General features: G+C 34.6%; 4 protein-coding genes and 1 long non-coding RNA gene across 7 annotated transcripts; 3 read left to right on the forward strand and 2 right to left on the reverse strand.

Moving 5' to 3' along the window:
• Positions 1–2,634: 2,634 nt before the first annotated feature.
• Positions 2,635–4,757, forward strand: LOC112697571 (sugar carrier protein C-like). The gene has a single exon (XM_025750803.3). The coding sequence runs from the start codon at positions 3,003–3,005 to the stop codon at positions 4,551–4,553; it is 1,551 nt and encodes a 516-aa protein (XP_025606588.1). The 5' UTR covers positions 2,635–3,002; the 3' UTR covers positions 4,554–4,757.
• A 597-nt stretch (positions 4,758–5,354) lies between these two features.
• Positions 5,355–6,588, reverse strand: LOC112697575 (uncharacterized). The gene is made up of 3 exons (XR_003151263.2): positions 6,507–6,588; positions 6,349–6,418; positions 5,355–5,641 (listed from the first exon to the last, which is right to left on the reverse strand). It is a non-coding gene; the product is annotated as an uncharacterized lncRNA (long non-coding RNA).
• A 1,458-nt stretch (positions 6,589–8,046) lies between these two features.
• On the forward strand, positions 8,047–11,299 carry LOC112697572 (uncharacterized). Of its 2 annotated transcripts, none has more exons than XM_072219337.1 (6): positions 8,047–8,327; positions 8,415–8,470; positions 8,571–8,625; positions 8,717–8,788; positions 9,308–10,064; positions 10,984–11,299. In XM_072219337.1, exons 1-5 carry the CDS (start codon positions 8,117–8,119, stop codon positions 9,529–9,531), a joined length of 618 nt encoding a protein of 205 aa, XP_072075438.1. In that variant the 5' UTR covers positions 8,047–8,116; the 3' UTR covers positions 9,532–10,064; positions 10,984–11,299. The 2 variants fall into 2 exon arrangements, with proteins under 2 accessions (XP_072075438.1, XP_025606589.1); XM_025750804.3 differs by having other exon boundaries at positions 9,308–9,585.
• Positions 11,300–11,477: 178 nt separating this feature from the next.
• On the reverse strand, positions 11,478–13,850 carry LOC112697573 (early nodulin-like protein 13). 2 transcript variants are annotated; one of them, XM_025750805.3, is made up of 4 exons: positions 13,640–13,850; positions 13,459–13,524; positions 12,204–12,816; positions 11,478–12,054 (listed from the first exon to the last, which is right to left on the reverse strand). In XM_025750805.3, the coding sequence occupies exons 3-4, from the start codon at positions 12,391–12,393 to the stop codon at positions 11,663–11,665; spliced, it is 582 nt and encodes a 193-aa protein (XP_025606590.1). In that variant the 5' UTR covers positions 12,394–12,816; positions 13,459–13,524; positions 13,640–13,850; the 3' UTR covers positions 11,478–11,662. The 2 variants fall into 2 exon arrangements, with proteins under 2 accessions (XP_025606590.1, XP_072075439.1); XM_072219338.1 differs by having other exon boundaries at positions 12,204–13,524; positions 13,640–13,848.
• Positions 13,851–18,728: 4,878 nt separating this feature from the next.
• Positions 18,729–20,327, forward strand: LOC112805940 (uncharacterized). The gene is made up of 3 exons (XM_025848256.1): positions 18,729–19,229; positions 19,342–19,933; positions 20,023–20,327. Exons 1-3 carry the CDS (start codon positions 18,729–18,731, stop codon positions 20,325–20,327), a joined length of 1,398 nt encoding a protein of 465 aa, XP_025704041.1.
• Positions 20,328–22,662: the final 2,335 nt, after the last annotated feature.

Here is a 22,662-nt window from a genome sequence, read left to right on the forward strand (position 1 = left end):
CAATTGTATAAAAAATATTCAGCCTTGGTATTAAGCCTTGGTATTAAGACATTGTGATAATGTTGGCTGAAATCATATTTGGGCTAGAAACTGTTACTTAAGCCCAATTGGTTAAATCAATTCAGCATTGATTCAAAAATATTCAATGATGTATGGCTGAATTGATCATTATAATGTTGGGCCAAATTTAAATGTACAAGCCCAAATTTATTGTTGGTAAATGACCAACTTGCTTGGATCGAAATCAAAAGGAGATGGGGCACACAATATTGCTTTATCCTTTTAACAAATAAAACCCATTTCTTTAATTATGCTGCACACTCCCAATGGATTCCACTGATACCATGTGATGGAATTCAAATCTCTTTGAAGCGGAGTTAATAAATGCATGGGAACTATGAGAGAGAAAGTGTGATTGACATGATGGTGATCATCAATGCTACACGCTACTCAATCAAAGGGACGTAAAAGCAACCCATTTTAATTAATTTATTCAAACACACTTTATTGCTTTTCTTCATCCTCTCTCTTCTCTCTCATCCCTTTCTCTCTTCTCTTCGGTCATGTCACAGCAACCATGAAAGCTACACTAAGCTACCAAAAAGAAAAAGAAGAAGCTGCATGCTTCAAGGCCATCAAGTTAATGATGGCAAGAAAAAGAAAACCAAAAGTATGTAGTGGCTGAGATTGTCACCTAATATAGTTAGATTTGGTGAGGTAATCTCGAGCTCTTCATGCTCAGAAAAGGAAGATAAAGATTTGGCCAGCAAGGTGAGATTCTTGGAGGCATGACTTGTCTTTGATTCTACTCAACCACCACAGGAAGTAGCTAGAGTGGCGAAGTGATGGAAGAGGCAGAGATTGAAGCAGATGAAGCCATCATCAGCATGAAGCATCAAGGGCCAGAAATCCATCTTGGAGAGCAAGCCAAGGATGGAGAGTTCGGATTGATGAAGAGTGATGATCAAGAAAGGACTAGAGGTAATTGCATGTTGGGTTTTGCATGGTTATCTCTTCTCTCTCTATGTGGTCGAACCGGTTCTGTTTCTTGAAGGAGGAAGAAGTTGGTTTGGGTGTTGGCTTCAAGAGTGGAGGCTTCCCTCTTCTTTAAAAAAGAGAGAACGGCCACTGTTTGGAGCAAGGAGAAAATTTGAGAGTGTAAGGCACGGAGTTCTCAGAGCTACCTGAGCTAACAATTTTCTCTTCTCCTTCAATGTATTTTGTTTAATATTTTTCTGTTTAATTTTGTCATGTCTTGAGTCTCATGGAAAAAAGGCAAACAATGAGGTTTGTATGAAAAAGTCATAGAGCGAAAAAAGACAGAGAGTACAAAATTAAAAGAAAAAACCATAGATGTCTTAGAGTTCCTTTGTACATCTGTATTGTGTTTCATGATTCTGTGGGAATCCCCTTGTAAGTTGGGTTAGCACTTTACAATTTGTAATCTGGATGATTATAGTGAAATTCCATCATTGTTGTGATGGAGACTGGATGTAGGCTGCACTGCACTTAGCAGCTAAACCAGGATATATCTGGGTGTAATCTTCTCTCTCTCTCTTCCTACTTCAATTCTGTTTTTACTGTTCAGATGAAAAATAAAAAATGTCTCATGTCAAGTGACGAGACAAAATGAAAATGTTTCGTGGCTAGGAACGAGCTAAAAACAGAAAAGTTTCTTCTAAGTCCAGCAAGTGTTAGCAAGCAAAAAGGGGGCTAAGATTCAACTCCCCTTCTCTTAGCCACTGAAACCATCAACTTCTATATTGCTTCTTTGAGTTTTTCATTCGAAATCAGTTGTATATTTTGTTCCTATGAACTTGTCTTGATCACTATTGAATTTTTTTATAGGATTGTATACTGCAAGGTATTTTTGCCTGTAGAAGTGAGAACCCTCATTATCATATGTGATCTTCGATATGGCTAGAGTCTCAAGTTCGCTCGGAAGAGTAGAGAAGAGATCAATCCATCTTCCTGCTCAAACTATTGCTCTTTCTTTGAATCTATGTTGATTCGATGCTTTAAAAATACTGCCATTAACTTCGCCTCTCTATAAGAGTTGTTGTAATCATTTCCGTTCGAACTGTTTTCTTTTGTCTTTCTTAAAGCTCTGCTTGTAGCTTTCGCTCATAGATGTTGGATGATAATGCATTTTCATTCTTCCTAGCCAATTTAAAAATTTATTTTTTTTTCTTTCACTTAACTTCTTAATTAGTATTATCTTTCATCAATAAATTATTAGTGGATTAGTTTGATATTGACCTCTATATATAATAGTGTTCTAGAATTTTTTTAGAAGATAAACCACGTTTAACAATCTTTTATGTTATTTTTAAAATTAAATTTTGATTTATTATTAGATAACCTGACTTTTGTTTTCTTGTTTTATTTAAATTTAATTTAATATTATCTATCTATATATATAGATATAGATATAGATAAATTTTATTTTAAAATGCTTAAAGATAAGATTTATTTTAAATTGTCTATTGATTTAATATTTAAAATAATTTCAAAAATATAAAAATAGATAGTCTTTGCAGTTTAAATTTAATTTAATACTATTTATGTATATATAGATATAGATAAATTTTATTTAAATATTATTTTAAAATGTTAAAAGAAAGATTTATTTAAACTGCTTATTGATTTAATATTTAAAATAGTATAAGAAGATATATAAATATTGTACTCTGTGTTCTTTCTCTGATGTGATCTCAATTCACTGATGATATATAATTAGTATCATTTTAAACAAAAGATAGAAGATAGATAATATAATAAAAGAAAAAAAAAAGATAATAATTCGGCGGAAAAATCATGAATCCATCTATAAATATCGTAGTGTTTGTTCTCTCCTCAGATCTCAACTCAACTACAAACCAAACACTAGTCCTTTCTTTTCTCTTCCCTTCTCTTCTCTTAGTCATATCTCTCCCTCATCATCAGTGATTATTTTTCTCTTCTCCCTTGTTAGCAATTCCATTAACCGATCAAATATAACAATGGCGGGTGGAGTCATTGGAAAGGGGTCCGGCAATGGGAAGCAATATCCGGGAAAACTCACTTTCCGGGTTTTTGTGACGTGCATGGTTGCTGCATTCGGAGGACTAATTTTTGGATATGATCTTGGCATCTCAGGTGGAGTTACATCGATGGATCCTTTTCTGAAGAAATTTTTCCCAGACGTGTATGCAAAGGAGATGAACATGAAGCCATCTGACAATCAGTATTGCAGGTTTGATAGCCAGGTTTTGACACTATTTACATCCTCCCTGTATCTGGCTGCTCTGGTGGCATCACTCTGTGCGTCTTCCATCACTCGAATCTTTGGAAGGCGTCTTACCATGTTATCCGGCGGTATTCTGTTCCTCGTGGGTGCTGGTTTCAATGCCTTTGCTCAGAAAGTGTGGATGCTCATTGTTGGTCGCATGTTGCTTGGCTTCGGAATTGGATGTGCCAATCAGTCTGTTCCAATCTATGTGTCGGAGGTTGCTCCTTACAAATACAGAGGAGCCCTTAACATGATGTTCCAATTGGCCATCACCATTGGAATCTTTGTGGCCAATGTCCTCAACTATTTCTTCGCCAAGATGAAGAACGGTGAAGGCTGGCGCTACAGCTTGGGTTTCGCGGCTGTCCCCGCCGTCATGATCATCATCGGCGCAATCTTTCTCCCCGACTCGCCGAGCTCCTTGATCGAGCGTGGCAAAGATGAGAAAGCCAAGCAAGAGCTGATCAAGATTAGAGGAACCAGTGACGTGGACGAAGAGTTCAAGGACCTCGTTGAGGCTAGTCAATCGTCCATGGCAGTGAAACACCCATGGGCCACTCTGTTGAAGAGGCATTATAGGCCTCAGCTCGTGATGGCCATAGCCATTCCTTTCTTCCAGCAACTCACTGGCATGAACGTCATTACTTTCTATGCTCCTGTTTTGTTCAGAACCATTGGTTTTGGCAGCAACGCTTCTCTTATGTCTTCCATGATCACCGGTGGCTTTAATGCGCTTGCTACCTTTGTTTCAATCTTTACCGTTGACAAAGTTGGAAGGCGCAAGCTCTTTCTCGAAGGCGGTGCTCAGATGTTTATCTGTCAGATTGTGATAACCGCCGCGATAGCAAGTAAATTTGGAGTGGATGGAAACCCCGGAATCTTGCCAAAATGGTATGCGTTCCTTGTGGTGGGATTTATATGCATCTATGTCATGGGATTTGCATGGTCATGGGGTCCTCTTGGATGGTTGGTTCCTAGCGAGATATTTCCCCTTGAAGTCAGATCTGCAGCTCAGAGTATTAATGTGTCCGTCAATATGATTTTCACGTTTGCAATTGCTCAAGTATTCACCTCCATGCTCTGCCACATGAAATTTGGCCTCTTCATCTTCTTTGCTTTCTTTGTTTTGGTCATGAGCGGTTTTATTCATAAGTTTCTTCCCGAGACTAAAGGAGTTCCCATTGAAGAGATGTCTGTTGTGTGGCAAAACCATTCTTTTTGGAAGAAATTTGTCAAGTCCGCAAGCGAAGAAGCTAATGCCAAGGTGGATAACTCGTGTTGATTAAGACAGTTTCGATTTTAATTAGGAACCAAAAGTGATTTAGATCTTATTGTTTTTTTAAGTTTTTTTTTTTGTCTATTTTAGTAAATAATTCACTTGTTATTCAGTTTTTGTTTAGAATTTGGTTTAGTCGAATACATTTTTTTCTGTTCTTCTTCAAATTTTAATAGTTTTACTTAATGAAATTATTAAATGTTCTTCTCACGCAATTTCATATCTTAATTTGTTGTTTACTTTTCAGTATTAACAAGAATCAATAACTAAAAAAAATATAAATTTTTATATCTTAATTTGTTTGATGCTATTTTAAAAAATGTATGACATTATCTATATATGATGCAATATTACTAGTAGCTTGTTTGTTCAAAAACCACCATGAATGTTCAGAGGCTCTGGAATTGCACCTGAGAGACATTAACATGGTGAGTTAAGTCATTTATTTATGAAAGTTGGGTTTTGTTTCTAGTAATGGGGAGAGGAGTTATGATGGATATATATGGTTAGACGTGAATATGATTTATGATTGGACACTACAATGTTATAGCCAACTTCACTTTCTGTGATACTAGCTTTAATTATAAATGTGATTTATGAAAGAGTTAGGTTATTTACAAGAACAAGATTGAGATTCGGTGTTGCTATTTGCTACTACTAGTATTTATCTTTGAGCCAGTTGGTTTACCGTTGTAGAAGTTCTTCAACTAAGGGAAACGGAAGAAGATCAAGATATACATTGTCAAGAAGAGAAGAATTTGCATTTGCATTTGTTTTGTTTGTAACTAGGTAAAGAAGAGAAGAATCTTCCAAAACAGCCAATCTAATTTCAAGAATTCAATGTCAACAAACCAGCCAATCTAATTCATTCATATACTTTGCTTTTATAACATTCACAAATACAAACAAATGCTCCTACTACAATTTAAAACACAACACTATAACTTGATCTGCATTTCCTTTTGCTTCCAAGAGTTTCTGTTCTGTATCCACTAGCTTTCTCACTTGTATATCTTTAGCTTCCTTGGCTTTCTCACTGGTGTGCTCAGTGAGGTTTGGATGTCTCGGAGTAGATGATAGTATATGTAGCAGATCTGTTCAGCAAAAGAGAGGAAATAAATTGAACCTATCAATGAACTAGTAGCAAATTCAAACAGCAATGGTAGATTTTGATTTTCAACTTTTCACCAGTTAATACATAGTTTAAAAGATGAAAAGTAACAGTTAAGAAGTCAAGCAAGTAAGTGAAATTCTATATCATCATTTAATTTTAATGAAAGGTAATATCAAATAAATTGAATGCTGCAGACATGCTTTATACAAATTAAGAGAACTTCAATTCTAATCCAAAACAGCTTGAAGTTTGATTGTAGGATATCAGCAAAAGAGAATCAAAAGCATCATAGTTAAATAGAACACAAGTAAAAGAATACAAAAGCATAATAGTTAAATTGAGTTGATTAAATTCAAGTTCAGCTAACAAAATTGTAATGAAACAAAATTATCTTTTTTTTAGCTCTCAGTGACATAATTGCAAATATCTGGCAATTTTGGTGCTTGAAAAACAATGAAAAACAGCAAACACATGACTAGGTTATGTGCTCCAAAACTCAATCACCAATTCACCATCTAACCTTCATTTTCTCCCCTTAAATTTCAAACACCACAAACTCAGGAAAACAACTTTTCAACTTGTGACCTTATGCAAACTTAACAACGATGTTAACTACCTCAGATCAGTGTCATCATCAAATCATCAGAATTTTGGTGTCAAAAACATCGTAATCATCAACTTACATACCTTATTCGGAGGGTAGGTAGCCCCTGTTTCCAGCATCAATTGCAACCAATTTGCTCTTATTTAGTATCTCCTGCAACCAACAGAAGAAAGTGAGAGAGAGCCAAGAGAAAGAGACAGAGATCGAAAGTGAAAGAGAGACAGAGGAAGAGAAAGCGAACCGTATGATTTCTGCTCAGTCTTTGGCTTGTACATCACACGCCAAATACAGTATTTAAGACTTAATTACGTTTCTGTTTCTAAATTTTTGTTATCTTAATTTCTCAGTGTCAGTCTTTTTTATTAAACGCACCCTAAGATTTTTTTCTATTTTAATAAATAATTCATTTGTTATTATGTTTTGTTTAGATTTTAGTTTAATTAAATACATTTTTTTTTTCGAATTTTTATAATTTTATTTAGTAAAATTTTCAAATATTTTTTGTTAAGCAATTTCATATCGTAATTTTATATTTTATTTTGTTATGTTTATTTTTTAGCACTAATAAAAATAAATAATAGAAAAATATACAAATTTTTAATTTTTAGAATTTGAAACAATTCATTGTAGTTTTAAATTTAAATTTAATGAATAAATACATTTAAGGAATTTTATCACAACATTCATATTATTTTAAAATTTTTAGTTATTTAAGGTTTTATTTTTATTTGAATAAACAATTCAATTATTATTAAATTTTGTTTAGATTTTTTGGTTGAATTGAATATATTTTATTATTTTTTTATTTTTGTCCAATTTCTATAGTTTTATTTAGTGAATTATTAATTATTCTTATCGTCTAGTTTCTTATCTTAGTTTTATATTTAACAAGTATATTTTAGATCATATATTAATATTATTATCTGCAAAATTTTTAAAATTTTTCATTTAAATAAATGCACAATAAATATATTAAAATTTAAATTTGTCATCTTTTTTAAATTAGTAATTTTAATATTGTTATTTAGAGTATATGAAAATTGAGAAGTGAACGCTAGAGTAGTTAAATACAATCGATAAATTTAAATTCTATCATAAATAAAAATAAAATTTTCTTTTTTTCTTAAGACTTATTTAATTATTTATTTAAAAAATATAATTTACTCTTATTTATTAGATGAACGAAACTATAAAATAGAATAAAAATTTAAGTACGATTAATTTTATATAAAATTAATAATTAAAAATTATTAAATAATTTACTCATGTTAACTGAATTTTCACTAATCAAATAGTGAAAAAGCATGTTGCCATGTTCCCCTTGAATGTTGTGCTTCTCTCCTTATGACCACCTTTTGATTTTTTATATGGAGAAGAGGATGTAGTAATACAATAATGTGGAGAAGAGAGATATTTTACATATATATGGTGTTAGCAGAAAACGGACCCTCCGTTTTCAGTTTGAAAAAAAAAAAAAGTTAAAATTACAATACGGACGGTCCGATTTGTAATTTCAAAAATAAAAAAAATTTAATGTTAAAATTGGACCGTCCGATTTCCATTTCAACAAATTAAAAAAAATAAAAAATACAAATCGGACCCTCCGATTTCGTGTTTATTTTATTCTTCAAGCAAATCGGACCCTCCGATTTGTGGTTTATTTTTTTATCAAACAAATCGGACCGTCCGATTTAAATAAAACACCATATAAAAAAAAAACACCTAATTTTCCCGTAACAACGTATTACACCTATATTTAGCCAATATAAAAAAAAATTAGCCCCTTATGACTTATGAGTCACCAACATCTCTACTTCCCCTGAGACTAAAACCGAAAGAGAGAGACAGAAAATGGCGAGGGGAAGCGAAAGTGTGGGTGAGGGCGTACCGAAAGAGATGAGCGAAGCACTGAGGCGCACGGTAGCCAGCCTGGAGAATCTGGAAGCAGAGCTGCCGAATATTCTTTCTCTCTCAAACCCTTTCATCCTCTCTAAAATGCCTCCTCTTCAACGCGCTCACTCTCTCTTAACCCTTGCCAACATCACTTCCACCCTTTTCTCATGTACTTTCGTCTTTTTCTTCATTTCTTCTTCCAAATTCCCAATTCACACACATGCTTAGGGCTTTTTGTTGTTTTGTTTCTGTGTAGTGAAGTTGAGATGCAAAGGGACTAATCCAGATTATCATCCCCTCAAATCTGAACTTGTAAGTTCCATTTCTCGCTTAACACTTCCTTGTAAGTTTCCACGCCCAAAGTATGTTAGTTAATCGTTAATGTTGTTGCTTTTGTCTCCGACTCTCACAGGACAGGTTAAAAGTTTACCAACGCAAACTGGAACCCTTTGGGGATGTAGGTCAAGGTACTCTACAATTTAATTCTTTCTTGAGTTCAAGTTTCAGTTATCTGATCTTAGAATTAATATTAGTCGATTTGGGTTTTTGTTTGCGAAGCTCTACCACCGCCTTCTTCTTTCTTGGATGAGCAGCCTTCTGTTGACCACTCCTTACGTGACCTCACTTCAGGTAAGTAATTGTAAGTTATATAACTCTGAACTTTAATGCATGAAAGTGTAAGCCTCTAGGATAATAGTCCCCAACTATAGAGAAGAGACATATTTGTGCCATGCATTTTTTATGTACTTGGGACTCATCACTTCATCATCATAGGATGATACAGTGTGATGACCAGTTAAAATGGGGATCACACTCATCACAGTCCATCCTATGATCCGATGTGGTGAGGTAATGAATCTGAAGTGAGTAGTGGGAGCCACATTTTATGCTATGATGATAACATGTTGAGTTGCAAGTGAATACACAAAAATGAGTTATTTTATCGCTACTTTTTTTTAGAAAATTAACCCCACTGGGATTAATTATTTAATTTGGGGCAAATTGAATACAAAGTAAAATATTGAATACTTCAAAATGAATTTGCTTAAGTTGGGGTTTGATGACACAAGCTTACAATTACTAGAACTGAATAGAGTATTACTCAAATGGTTGGATGTATTTCATTTTGAATACGGTTATTTTATGCAGTACAAAGAAAAGAAATGGCTAACATGAGCATTGGGGAGGTACCAATGATGAGCAACTATCAGGAGCAGGCTGGTCAGAAGAGAAAGCATCCATCTTCTGAAGAACACCCTGTTCAAGTTGATGCTGAGGTGCACGTGAAGAAAGAACCACTTGAGGTTTTTGGTCATAACAATGGAAAAACTGAGGAACCAATAGTCATTGACATTTCAGATGATGACGAGTGATGATCATTTTGAGCTGCTTGTGCCGTTGTGCCTCCCTTATTTTTCAGAATCTGGGTAAGAGTTTCATTTGGTATTGTAAGTTACTTTACGAATTTGATGATGTCTTCCAAAACTGTCTTTTGGTACAATAACTGCATGATGATCCTGTAGGGTATTAAGACTTTATTCTGGTCTGAAAACATTTTTTACTACTATCATTATTTAGTAGCTCATGTCCAAGATTTGTCCAAGAATACTTTACTGAAGAGTTAATCAAAACTTCATTTGTTCATATACTGAATCTGATATAACCATAACTGTGACAAACAAAATATTTGAATTTATAACTGAAAAAAGTTAAGGATTTGTAACTGCTTTCTTTGATTCCAAGTCAATCCAGTTGACTTGCTCATTTCCAGAACTAAGATTCATCTTATGCTCAAATTGAAGAATCTCGACTCAGAACTGAAGTTTGCGGATTCTGGAGAAGTTTCTAGTTAGAGAATTGCTCTAGCCCGCAATAGACAACTCTAGCCTTGCTAACTTTATAACATGTATAAATGTTTAAGCTTTGTTGATTTGGTGTGATTGGTAAAATTACATTAACCTCCTCTGAGCCTCTGATGATAAGGGACATTACACACATACCTCTTTATTTCTAAAAGTATTTACAGAACTCTTCTAAGATTTAAGTTTATCTGACATCTGGTAACTTTATATTTTTCTAAATGGACACTGACCTCTCACCAGATCTGGGTTTGTCATTGTCAACATATAATTCATGGGGTGCTATGTGTAATTTTACCTAAAATTCAAGGGAGGTTGGTGTACTTTATCATATTTCTAACTTATTATCTTTGAAAGTTTAGTGTATGCTTGGTGTTAAGGTTTGATTATACAATGTGCAATTATTCATTTATTTGTGATGTTAAATTCTTATGTTCTCAAAAAATTTCACTTAGGGTGGTTTGGTAAACCTTCTGTTTTTCAAAAGTAATGGCTTTTGTAGCAGTTATATTTGCTAAATCAAATAAAAGAGCCTTTAAAAATAAGTACAAACTACAACAATTGTGTTTTAGTAAAATTTGTTTTGTAAAGTTTAGAATGACTGTAATAGACATAAATATAAATATAATAACAAAAGAATAAATCTGAACACTTGTTAATATACAAGGTTATATTATCTTTTAATTTAAAAAACACCAGTTAGTTTTGTAAAGTATCTTTATATAGGAGTTTTCAAAAGCTAAAAGCATAAATACATTATCATTTTGATTTGTCGAGCACAAAGTGAAGTGTGTATGTTTTTAAAAACTACAAACACTTCAACACTTCTCTGCTAAACTTTACCAAACCCACCCATAGTTCTGCAACTGGCTTACTGTAATAATTGAAGATTTATGAGAAAATTAAATTCTTATTTCATCTTTGAATTTTTCCATATGCTTTTTACACTTTGATTTCGTTTTGCAGTATAACTGAATAAAATGGAGCTGCCTTCAAGAGAGAGAATTTTGTGTCATCCTTGCTGCTTTCCCATACTTTTTGGATGACTTTCGCAGTGCTGGAGACGTTTATTTCAACTGATAAGCAGGGTAGATTTATGGCATGTTTTGCAGTCAACTGCTTGTATAGTGTTGATCTCACTGGTTTCCTATATCATCCATGTTTATATGTTCATGTTATGTTCTTTTCTAGTAACTTTTCCAGAAGTTATTTTAAGGTTCTTCAACTTGTAAGGCTTAATTTTTAATGAATTAATTTGAAATGCTTGTTGCTTTGTTGTTAATCTTGGGCCTTTGGAATTTTAGTATTTTTTTTTTTTTTGGCTTTGGCTTCTACATCAACTAGTAATTACACTCCATATGTATTAAAATATGATTTGGTGAGCATATATTTTGCATTTTATGAAGTTATATCAAGTTTGAAGAAATTTCTTCGAATAGAAGAATGATCAATATGCAATATTTAGTAAAAATCAATATATTTTATAGGATATTTGAAAAGGCAATCATGATAATAATATATGAAAAAAATTAAATCTTTCAATTCCTTCCCTACAGAACTAATAATCTAATAATATCACATCAATGTGACAGATTTTCAATTAAACTACTGTATTGGATATAATTCAACCATTCATTGATTCACATTAGAAAACCCACATGGCAAAAACCCCAATAAGAGTCATAAGACTGCCGGACTCCAAAGCATTGGCACCACCACTTGAAGGAGCAACAGCAGGGGCAGGTGTATGATCATCTTCAAATCCTGAAGAAGGTGAAGGAGCAGGAGAAGGTGCATGTGTATGTGCCTGTGAAGGTGCAGGTGCACCCCTTGGAGTAATGACCACCACATGAAGCTTCTCACCTTGCTCACAGCTACCCTTTGCTCCACTTATGAAGTAGAATGGTCCAGGGTGGTCCAGCTCCACCTTAGTGTTGCCGCCATTGAACTTCTTAATTGGATTTGATGTGTTGCAATTCCCATAATCCTCTTTGTTCACTTCCAACACAGAGTCTTTCCCACCATCATATTTCCACACTGAATAAAGAAAAAACTTATGGATTACTCATTCTCAACTTTACCATACTTTTTCATCATCAAATTTTATAATACACCAATTTCTATAATTGGTCACAAATAATCTTGTAAAGAAACTTAGATTTTGAAATAAAAAAGAAGAGAATTACCAAGACGGTCTCCGACTTGAAACCTAGCCCTCTCAGCCCATTTGTTGAGGGAATCAGAGGGTGAAGATGGAACCTTCCATGCATCAACCTTGCCTCCAACCAAGATATCCTTAGCAGCATAAGATATTCCAAACACAACAAAAAGGACCAAAATACAAGTAGCTGAGGAAGCTCTCAAACAACCAGCCATTGTTTCAAAACAACAACAAAATATGCTGAGGATTTTTACTGATTATTGATGTGATATAATGGTACACAACCAACTGGTTTTAGCAATGTGCTGAGGTCATTTATATAGCGGTGGGTTTGGGTGATGAGATATTGCGATGAACTTAGAACTTAGAAGTAGCCGTTAAAAGGGTACATTGGGAATGGTACATGGTGTGGGGGCCACAGAGTTATGTTTTCTTGTTGTTATTTGTTTGGCCTCAGAAATCAGAATTAACAAACGGTCAAACAAATTCAAACAGCAAGGGTAGATTTGATTTTCAACTTTTCACCAGTTAATACATAGTTTAAAAGATGAAATGTAACAGTTAAGAAGTCAAGCAAGTAAACATACGCTTGCCTAAGCTCTGGATCTTTCCGCAGCATACTCTTGACAAGCCCTCGACTTGAAGAAGAAATATACATTCTCATTGTAAGTGAAATTCTATATCATCATTTAATTTTAATGAAAGGTAATATCAAATAAATTGAATGCTGCAGACATGCTTTATACAAATTAGAGAACTTCAATTCTAATCCAAAACAGCTTGAAGTTTGATTGTAGGATATCAGCAAAAGAGAATCAAAAGCATCATAGTTAAATAGAACACAAGTAAAAGAATACAAAAGCATAATAGTTAAATTGAGTTGATTAAATTCAAGTTCAGCTAACAAAATTGTAATGAAACAAAATTATCTTCTTTTAGCTCTCAGTGACATAATTGCAAATATCTGGCAGAGTGAAAGAATTGCAAGCAATAAGAATATCAACTGCAAGCAATTTTGGTTCTTGAAAAACAATGAAAAACAGTAAACACATGACTAGGTTATGTGCTCCAAAACTAAATCACCAATTCACCATCTAACCTTCATTTTCTCCCCTTAAATTTCAAACACCACAAACTCAAAAGCACTCACTGTGGAAAACAACTTTTCAACTTGTGACCTTATGCAAACTTAACAACGATGTTAACTACCTCAGATCAGTGTCATCATCAAATCATCAGAATTTTGGTGTCAAAAACATCGTAATCATCAACTTACATACCTTATTCGGAGGGTAGCCCCTGTTTCCAGCATCAATTGCAACCAATTCGCTCTTATTTAGTATCCCCTGCAACCAACAGAAGAAAGTGAGAGAGAGCAAGAGAGAGACAGAGATCGAAAGTGAGAGAGAGAGAGAGACAGAGATCGAAAGTGAAAGAGAGACAGAGGAAGAGAGAGAGAACCGTATGCGAAACACTGGAGAAACGGTGGCAAAGCTTCGTCGTCAACGGCGAACTCGACGCCAAGCAAGAGAGTGACGCCGGCGAAATGGGGTGAACTGACGGGGAACACTGGGGATTGAGAAAGGAGGAAGGAGAAACGGTTGTCTTGAGGATTGGGTGAGGTTTTTATTTTTGTTTTCTCTTTTAATCTGTAGGAATAATTCTGTTTTGCATTTATTTTGATTTTTGAACCAAACCAAATAAAAGATTAAAATATAATTAAGACCTGTATATTTATATTAAATATAATATTAAAATTTAATTAAGTTTCAGTTTTTTAATTTTTGTCTTTTAATTTCAATTTTTCAGTCTCAGTTTTTTTCTTAAACGCACCCTAAATTTTTTTATTTTAATAAATAATTCACTTGTTATTAAGTTTTGTTTATATTTTAGTTTAATTGAAGATATTTTCTTTTGTTCTTTTTCAAATTTTTATAATTTTACTTAATAAAATTATTAAACATTTTTGTTAAGTTACTTCATATATTAGTTTTGTATTTTATTTTGTTGTTCTTTATTTTTTAACACTAAGAAAAATAAATAATAAAAAATACAAATTTTTAATTTTTACTTTTTTAAAGTTTAAAACAATCCATTGTAGTTTTAAATTTAAATTTAATAAATTAATAAATTTAAGGAATTTTATCACAACAGCCATATTATTTTAGAATTCTTAGTTATTTAAAGTTTTATTTCTATTTAAATAAACAATTCGATTATTATTAAGTTTTGTTTAAAATTTTTTGGTTTATTTTAATACATTTTATTATTTTTTGCATTTTTGTCCAATTTCTATAGTTTTATTTAGTGAATTATCAATTATTCTCGTTGCCTAATTTTTTTTTATCTTAGTTTTATATTTAACTAACGTATATTTTAGATCACATTTAATAGTATTATCTGCAAAAAATTTTAAATATTTTATTTAAATAAATGCACAATAAATATCTTAAAATTTAAATTTGTCATCTTTTTAAATTAATAATTTTAATATTGTTCTTTGGAGTATATAAAAGGTGAACGCTAAAATAGTTAAATACAATCGATAAATTTCAATCCTATAAAAATAAAATGTTTCATAGCACCCTTATCATTTTAGAGTTTTTATTAGTTATTTAAGGTTGGTTTCGTTTTTATTCAAATAAACATTTCAGTTGTTATTCAATTTAGATTTTTTTTTAGTTTAATTGAATACATTTTTTGCATTTTTGTCTAATTTTTATAATTTTATTTAGTGAATTATCAATTATTTTATTACTTAATTTTTTTATCTTAGTTTTAGATTTAACTAACGTGTACTTTAAATTACATATTAATATTATTATATGCAAATATATTAAAGCTTTTATTTAAATAAAGGACGAGAAATAATTAATTAAAAATGGAAGAAAAAGTGACGAAAAAGAAGAAAAAAATGAAGGAAAAAAAAAACACATATATATTATTAGACTTAGTTATATAAAATATGAGATATTCTTCATGTTCAAGCAATTTTGGCATCTAAGTTCATCCAAGTAATTTTAGGTCAGGAGCTTTTTCAGCTTTCTTCTTTTCTCACGCTTCTTCTCTTTTTTCCGCGCTTTTTCTTCTTCTCCTCACGTTCGTTTACGCATGAAGCGTCTTCTTCTCCGCATTCTTCTTTGCGCTCCTCCTCCTCATTCTCCTCCTTCTTTCTCGCGTTCCTTATTCTTCACGTGTTTTCTCCTTGTCGTCATTCTTTTGTTGTTGTTGCTGCTGTATTTTTTGTTTGAGGAGGATAAGTTTTGAATTGTGCAAAACAGAAATGAACCGAATAGGTTATTATGGTGAAACAATTGTATAGTACTAAATAAATGGAACATTATCCATTATATAAATTCAAATTCAAGCAGCTTTATGCATAATGAACTGAACATGTACTCATGGTGAAACAATTGTATAGTACTGAATGAACGAAACATAATCCATTATATAAAATCAAATTCAAATAGCTTTTTGAACCGAACACGTATTCATGGTGAAATAATTGTATAGTACTGAATGAACGAAATATAATCCATTACATAAAATCAAATTCAAACAACTTCCTGGATAATGAACCAAACACGTACTCATGGTGAAACAATTGTATAGTACTGAATAAATGAAATATATTCCACTAAAATCAAATTTAAACAGTTTCTGCATAATGAATCGAACACGTATTCATGGAGAAATAATTGTATAGTACATGAATGAACGAAATATAATCCGTTATATAAAATCAAATTCAAACAGCTTTATGTATAATGAATCGAACACATACTCATGGTAAAACAATTTTATAGTACTGAATGAATGAAACATAATCCATTATATAAAATCAAATTCGAAATACCTCTGGCTACAATTTAGAGATTATCAATTCAATTCAATTCAATTCAGATTTAGAACACATGCGTCTATTATTCAATTCAATTCAATTTAGCAAATGCATTCCATTCAAATTGATTGAAAAAATAATTCATTAATAAAATATTGGTGTTGTTGGTGATGACAATAAAATATACTTATATGTGTAGTATAATCCATAAAATATTTGGTTGTCTAAAATTACTGTTATACTTAATGAATAATGGAGTTTAAAAAAAATAATATTAGTGGATTAATATGCAGAGTAAATAGTCATATTGGTCCCCGAAAGATAGCCCGATCTCCAAAGGAGTCCCCGTAAGAAAAAGATAATAAAAATTGTCCCCGAAAAATTTAAAATTGGTAGCGTTAGTCCTTCCGTCAAATGTATGGTTAACGGCATGAACATATGCTGACCTGGCCGTTAGTGTGACACGTCAGCGATGGCTTAAACGGCGTCGTTTTAGGTGCTCCCCGTTACAACGCTTGGTTTTCATCCTTGTTTCGTATTCCCTCTCTAGTTGCATCCTTCTTCTGAAAAGAAAGAACCCTTGCAATCCCTGTGTGTTAGTTTTTTCCTCCAGAAAGACGAAGCATTGAACGGCGACGACCAGGCTTGACCGAGGACGACAGTGTGCTGGAGTTGTTGGTGACCGATTTGCGACGACGCTGGTCAACCGAAAAGGGCAGTCCATCGCCTTGCGTGAGAGGTAGGTTAGCTTTCTTTTCTTATTTTGTGAGAGTTAGTGTGGTTTTATCTCCTGATCATTGTGGTTGTATTATCGTTGGAAATCCATTGTTACTGTTTGCAATGTTAGGGTTTAGGAGACTGTGTTCAGGCTTAGGGCTTTGGTAATTATCCATGATATATGACCCTGTTTTTGGATTCTTGAGAACGTTGTCTGTGCTCTGTGTAGCTGCATGTGTGTGTGTTAGATTCATTTTGTGAGTTGATGTTGAATATGCTTTGCCTCTCCATGAAAAAAATTTGCATCAGTTGTGTGTGTTGCTGTTTTGGTTTTAGATGGAAGGTCCCCCAATGACCTTTGTATTTCACCATGGTGGGAAGTTCCAAACAGATGAATCAGGCTATCTGTGTTATGAACCAGATAATACTGAAGTATTAATGGGTGTAGATTCAGACACTCTAGACATTTTCTTTGTGAAGGGATACTACAAGGAGCTGGGATATGCTGAGATGAACAACTGCTTGTGGAAAGTTCCTGGAACGCTGCTGGATAATGGGTTGAGGAGGCTAGAAAATGACACTGATCTGTTGGAATTGGTTAAGGATTGCAGGAGGAATCATCACCTCATCAACATCTATTTTGAGCATGTAGTGTCTAAGCCACACGTGGTTGACGACATGAGCGAGGATGATGATGAAGTACTTTGTTTCCCAACCATACCTGAAGAAGCAGAGAAACTGAACAAGGACCACAATGATTCAATGTCCCAAGATTACAGTAAGAGAACAAAAAAATCACCTAAGCCAAAAAGAGCCAAAACTCATCCCACTCCTAAGGCCATTCCTCAGCCCACACATAAGCCTACTCCTCAGCCCACACCTAAGTCCACTCCTCAGCCCACAGCTAAGCCCACACCTAAAGCCACACCTGAGCCAACTCCTCAGCCCACACCTCAGCCCACTCCTCAGCCCAACCCCCAACCCACACGTATGCCCACACCTAAGCCTAGTACAAAGCCCAAAACCAAGCCCATGCAAAAGCCCGTCCAACAGCCCAAACCTTGGACTAAACCCCAGGCTGCTAAATGGAGTGGCAAGGCTACAGCAGCCGCCAAGATCAGCAAGAAGGTGAATGCCACAACCAGTACAAGATTTGGAAGGCAGGTTAAGGCAACTCCAGTTGCAGATGACACTTAATCTCATGATTCATATGATAGTGCTGAAGACAGTTTGTACAAGCCTCCAAAAGTTGTAGGAGATTCCATATACAGTAGTGACAGTGATAGTGGAGATGATGGCGTAGAGTGTTCTAGGCCCAATAAAGTAGATCACAGAGAGAAGCATAGGCCTGCTACTGACAGAACAAGGGATAAAGCTATTGACACTGATGACTCCAGCTATGAGGACATCGAATCTGATGAATGCTCTGATGGAGGTATTGCATAATTAATCGTGTATTTGTTATTGAATTTACTTGTTTAATAGATCTGATTCAACTAATGTTTTTATTCTACACAAATCTTATGGTATTTTCATGTAATTTCAGAGTCAGATGACGAATTTGATTGGGAAGAATCATCAGATGGAGATGAATGGAAGTCAGAAGATTCTGCCCATGAGTTAGACTCTGAAGATGAAGGGCCGGCTGTGTATCCACATTATAATGACAAGGCCAAATTTGGTGATCTGAAGTTTGAGGTAAGTATGGTTTTCAAATCCAAGCAACATTTTATGGCTGCCACTAGAGATTACACTATACAATGGGGTAGGAATATTAGGTTCTGTAAGAATGACAAGGTTAGAGTCAGGGCAGTTTGTAAGTGTGAAGACTGTCCATGGGTAGTATATTGTAGACACAACCCCAGTGATGGTTCCTGGCAGATAAAAACACTAGTTGACAATCACACCTGCGCAAGAAAGCATAAAAATAGAGCTGCTACATTGGAATGGACTGTGAATAAGTTATAACCAAAACTTAGGAAGCACCCTAAGATGAAGCATAGGGAGGTGTATGAGTGGTTTGTTGGGAAGTGCGACGTCAAGCTGAATAGTTCATGCATTACCCGAGCTCTTAAGGCATCTAGGAAGATAGTTGAAGGGGATGTGATTGCTCAATACGGGTTGATATGGGATTATGCACATGAATTGCTCACTGCCAACCCAGGTTCCACAATTCAGGTGGGTGTGATTCCCATAACTGATAATCTGCCTCAATTTGAGGGATTTTATGTCTGTCTAGATGCTTGTAAGAAGGGTTTCAAGGCAGGTTGTAGGCCATTAATAGGTCTAGATGGGGCATTCCTGAAAACATTACATGGAGGGCAGCTTCTCACTGCATCTGGACAGGATGCAAACAATCACATTTTTGTGATTGCATATGCAATTGTTGATGTTGAGAACAAGGAGAACTGGAAATGGTTCTTGGAGCTGCTGCTATCAGATCTGGGAGAATATGAGGCAAGGAACTTGTGTTTCATATCAGACATGCAAAAGGTGAGGACCAATTTGAATCACGATTTAATTTTTAAGGACTTTTTTTATTTAATGATGCTTCTTTGAGGACTGTAATGATTGTAAATCTTGTCGGGCTTGACTGTTTGTGCAGGGGTTAATACCAGCTGTCAAAGAACTCGTCCCAGCAGTTCCACACAGATTTTGTGTGTGGCATTTGTGGAGGAACTTCTCCAAACAGTGGGGCAGCGTCGAACTTAAGGACTTGGTCTGGGAGTGTGCAAGATTGAGGACCCCGGTTGAGTTCGAGAGGAATATGAATAGAGTTAAAAGGATTAATAAAAAAGCTTGGGAATACTTATCCAAGTGGCCGAAGGAAGCTTGGACCAAAGCCCATTTCAGTGAAGGGTCAAAGGTGGACAACATTTGCAACAACGCTTGTGAATCTTTCAATGCAAAGACGAAGCATGATAGAGGTAAGCCTATTCTGAGTCTGGCAGAGGAGGTGCGAAGAATGATTATGAAAAGCATGTCTGATAATAGACTGAAGCTTCTGAGTTATCAAGGAAAACTTGCTCCAGTTCAGCAAAGCAAGCTAGAATCTCTTATTAAGTTATCCAGAAACTGGGCTCCCTACTGGTCGGGTGATGCGAAAGAGGAAGTGTACGAAGTTCAAGGATGGCCTACTAATATGGTGGTAGACTTGGGGAAGCATACTTGCTCCTGCAGGTTTTGGCAGTTGACAGGTTGAGTTCATAACTGAACTTTAATTTTTAATATGCATACCATGATTCATAACTGATTTCATCTTTCATTTTTTGTGTGACATATATAGGGATGCCTTGTATGCACGCCATATTAGCCATTCAAGAAAAAAATGATAAGAGGCCTGAGGAGTATTGCCACGAATGGTTGAGCATGGATGCTTACAGAAGAACATACCAATTCAATGTTAATCCTGTCAAGGGACAAGATCTATGGGAGAAAACTGGTTCTCCTGCACCTGTTCCACCTCCTATCAAACCTAAACCAGGCAGACCAACAACAAATAGAAGGAAGGACAAGGATGAAGGACCCACTGGCACGAAGACAAAAATGAAAAGGAAGTATGCTCCAATTCGATGCATGTACTGTGGATAGGTGGGCCACAACAAGAGAACTTGCAGCAAGAAAAAGCAAGACGATGCTCAGGAGAAAGCAAAAATGATGCAATTGCAGCTTGCAGCTGTTCAACAACCACAACCTGCACCTGGTCCAGAAACAGGAAAGAAAGATCACACTCAGTCCATACAGACACTAGCCGCAGTAGCAGTAGCTGCTCCAGATGAACAGACTGAAATTCCTGTTACACAGCATGCTCAGCTTCCACTGACACAACAATCCCAAACCTCGACCAATGACACTCAGGTAATCTTCTAACGAGTTTTAATTTGAGCATTGGTTACTTGTAGCTATTTCTGATTTAAGACAATGATGATAACTGTTTGGTGTAGACTAGAAAAAGAGGAAGGCCTCCAAAACTCCATGTCACCAGGGCCAGGGCAAAGGGAAATGCCTCTCCAGGAGCAGTTGCTGTATCTGCTGAAACCATCAAGGGTAGCAGCTCCGCAACAGTGAAGAAACTTTCCAGCTTCATGACATTTGTTCCAACTCCGGGTTTCAAACCTCCCAGAAAAAAAGACATGGAATGACTTCAAGACTTGAAGAACTAAAATATAGGGCATTTAGTATATGTTATTTTGTCGGGGCTACATTTTACCATTTATAAACAATGTGGTATTTCTGGTACCTTCAATAGCCCTGTTTTTTGTATAGCCCTGTTTTTTGTATAGCCCTTTATGGTATACTGCTTTGCTTTCAACTGTCAGCTACTACCTTTTGGTTTATTATCATGTTAAAACAATGTTGTTATTTGAATTTGAGACAATGAAAACTAGTACACCATTGGTGATGTTATGATGTTATGCCATCTTTACTTCACTTAATTTTAATTCTGCTTATTCTGATTTGCTTACATTATGTTATGATCAACAACAATGTTGCATGTAAATAACCTTTTTACTAGTAAAGAAACATGAACATACAAGGTTTTCACAATAACATAAAACTGTCAAGGTTCACAGCATCATCCTTTTCACCTTTTCACAGTAACTGGTTCACTTCCCACTAAAGAACATACACATAATCATAAAAACTACAATCACAACTATTAATCCAAAATATAGTTGCATCATAAGTGCTTTTACTTCAGCTTCTAAGGTCATCATTCTCCAAGATATGTTATGGTTCAACAAAGCAGCATCACTCTCCATTTGTGCATCAGTTTTAACTTCTCCTAAGTGCTCTAATCCTTCATACTCGTCGTCCTCAGCCCACCTAAAGTAATTGCAGTGGCTTCCCTTCTGCACAACATCAGGGTACCAAAATTTCAAAATCTAACTCAAATAATTTGAAGTTTCAAGAAGACTACATTAATAACTCACCCAGTATATTGGACAAGCATGGAACAATCTATCAGGATTTTCTCTTGTCCCAGACTTCTTGATCACTGTCTTCAGACCACAAAAGCAAACTTGGTCGGAGTTCTTCCTCCGCCACCGCAGCGAAGAGCTCGAGACATGGCTTCCGTGTGATTGCGAGACTTGTCGACTGCGACCCCCACCTACCTACCCATCGTGCAATCGGTCATGAATTTCCGGCCTCTGCAGAATCAATCTCAAGCTGCAGCAACAATGGCAATTTAAAATGAAGAGGAGATTAGGGTTTACAGACCTAGGACTAATTTGACATACATATGGAAACATTTCTTGTCACCAGCCACTCTGCGCCAAGTTGGCATGCTGATATGCCACACTGACAGTCACATAAGCAACAGTTAACGTCGTCACTGACGGAATTCATGGAACGTTGACGGAAGGACTAACGCTACCAATTTTAAATTTTTCGGGGACAATTTTTATTATCTTTTTCTTAAGGGGACTCGTTTGGAGATCGGGCTATCTTTCGGGGACTAATTTGACTATTTACTCTTAATATGCACTAAAAATACTTATTAATTTTATTTCTTCATGAGTAATAGAATGAGTATGTACATTTTTTAAAAAAATTATAGATTATATAATTCTAAAAAAATAAATAAGTTTTAAAAAAATTATAATATACTTATAGTTATTTTTAAAAAAAAATCAAATAATTGCAATGTTAATTTCATAGATTCCCAATAAAATAAAATAATATCGATCGTGAGAAACCTTGTCTCCATGAAGACAAAAAATTTTTCTGTATTTGATACTCACCTCGATGCATAAATGTTAGTGGAAAAATTAAAGATTAAACCGAAAAAAAAAAAGGATCTCGTCCAATCTATTTAAAGTTCTAAATTTATCATCTTATTTTATGTTATTCTTTGACACCGTTATTTATATTAGGAGAAGAAAAAATTATAATGTTCAAATTTTTAAGATATATTATTAAT

The sequence above is a fragment of the Arachis hypogaea genome, chromosome 16 (assembly GCF_003086295.3).
Source record: "Arachis hypogaea cultivar Tifrunner chromosome 16, arahy.Tifrunner.gnm2.J5K5, whole genome shotgun sequence".
Classification (NCBI taxonomy): Eukaryota; Viridiplantae; Streptophyta; class Magnoliopsida; order Fabales; family Fabaceae; genus Arachis; species Arachis hypogaea.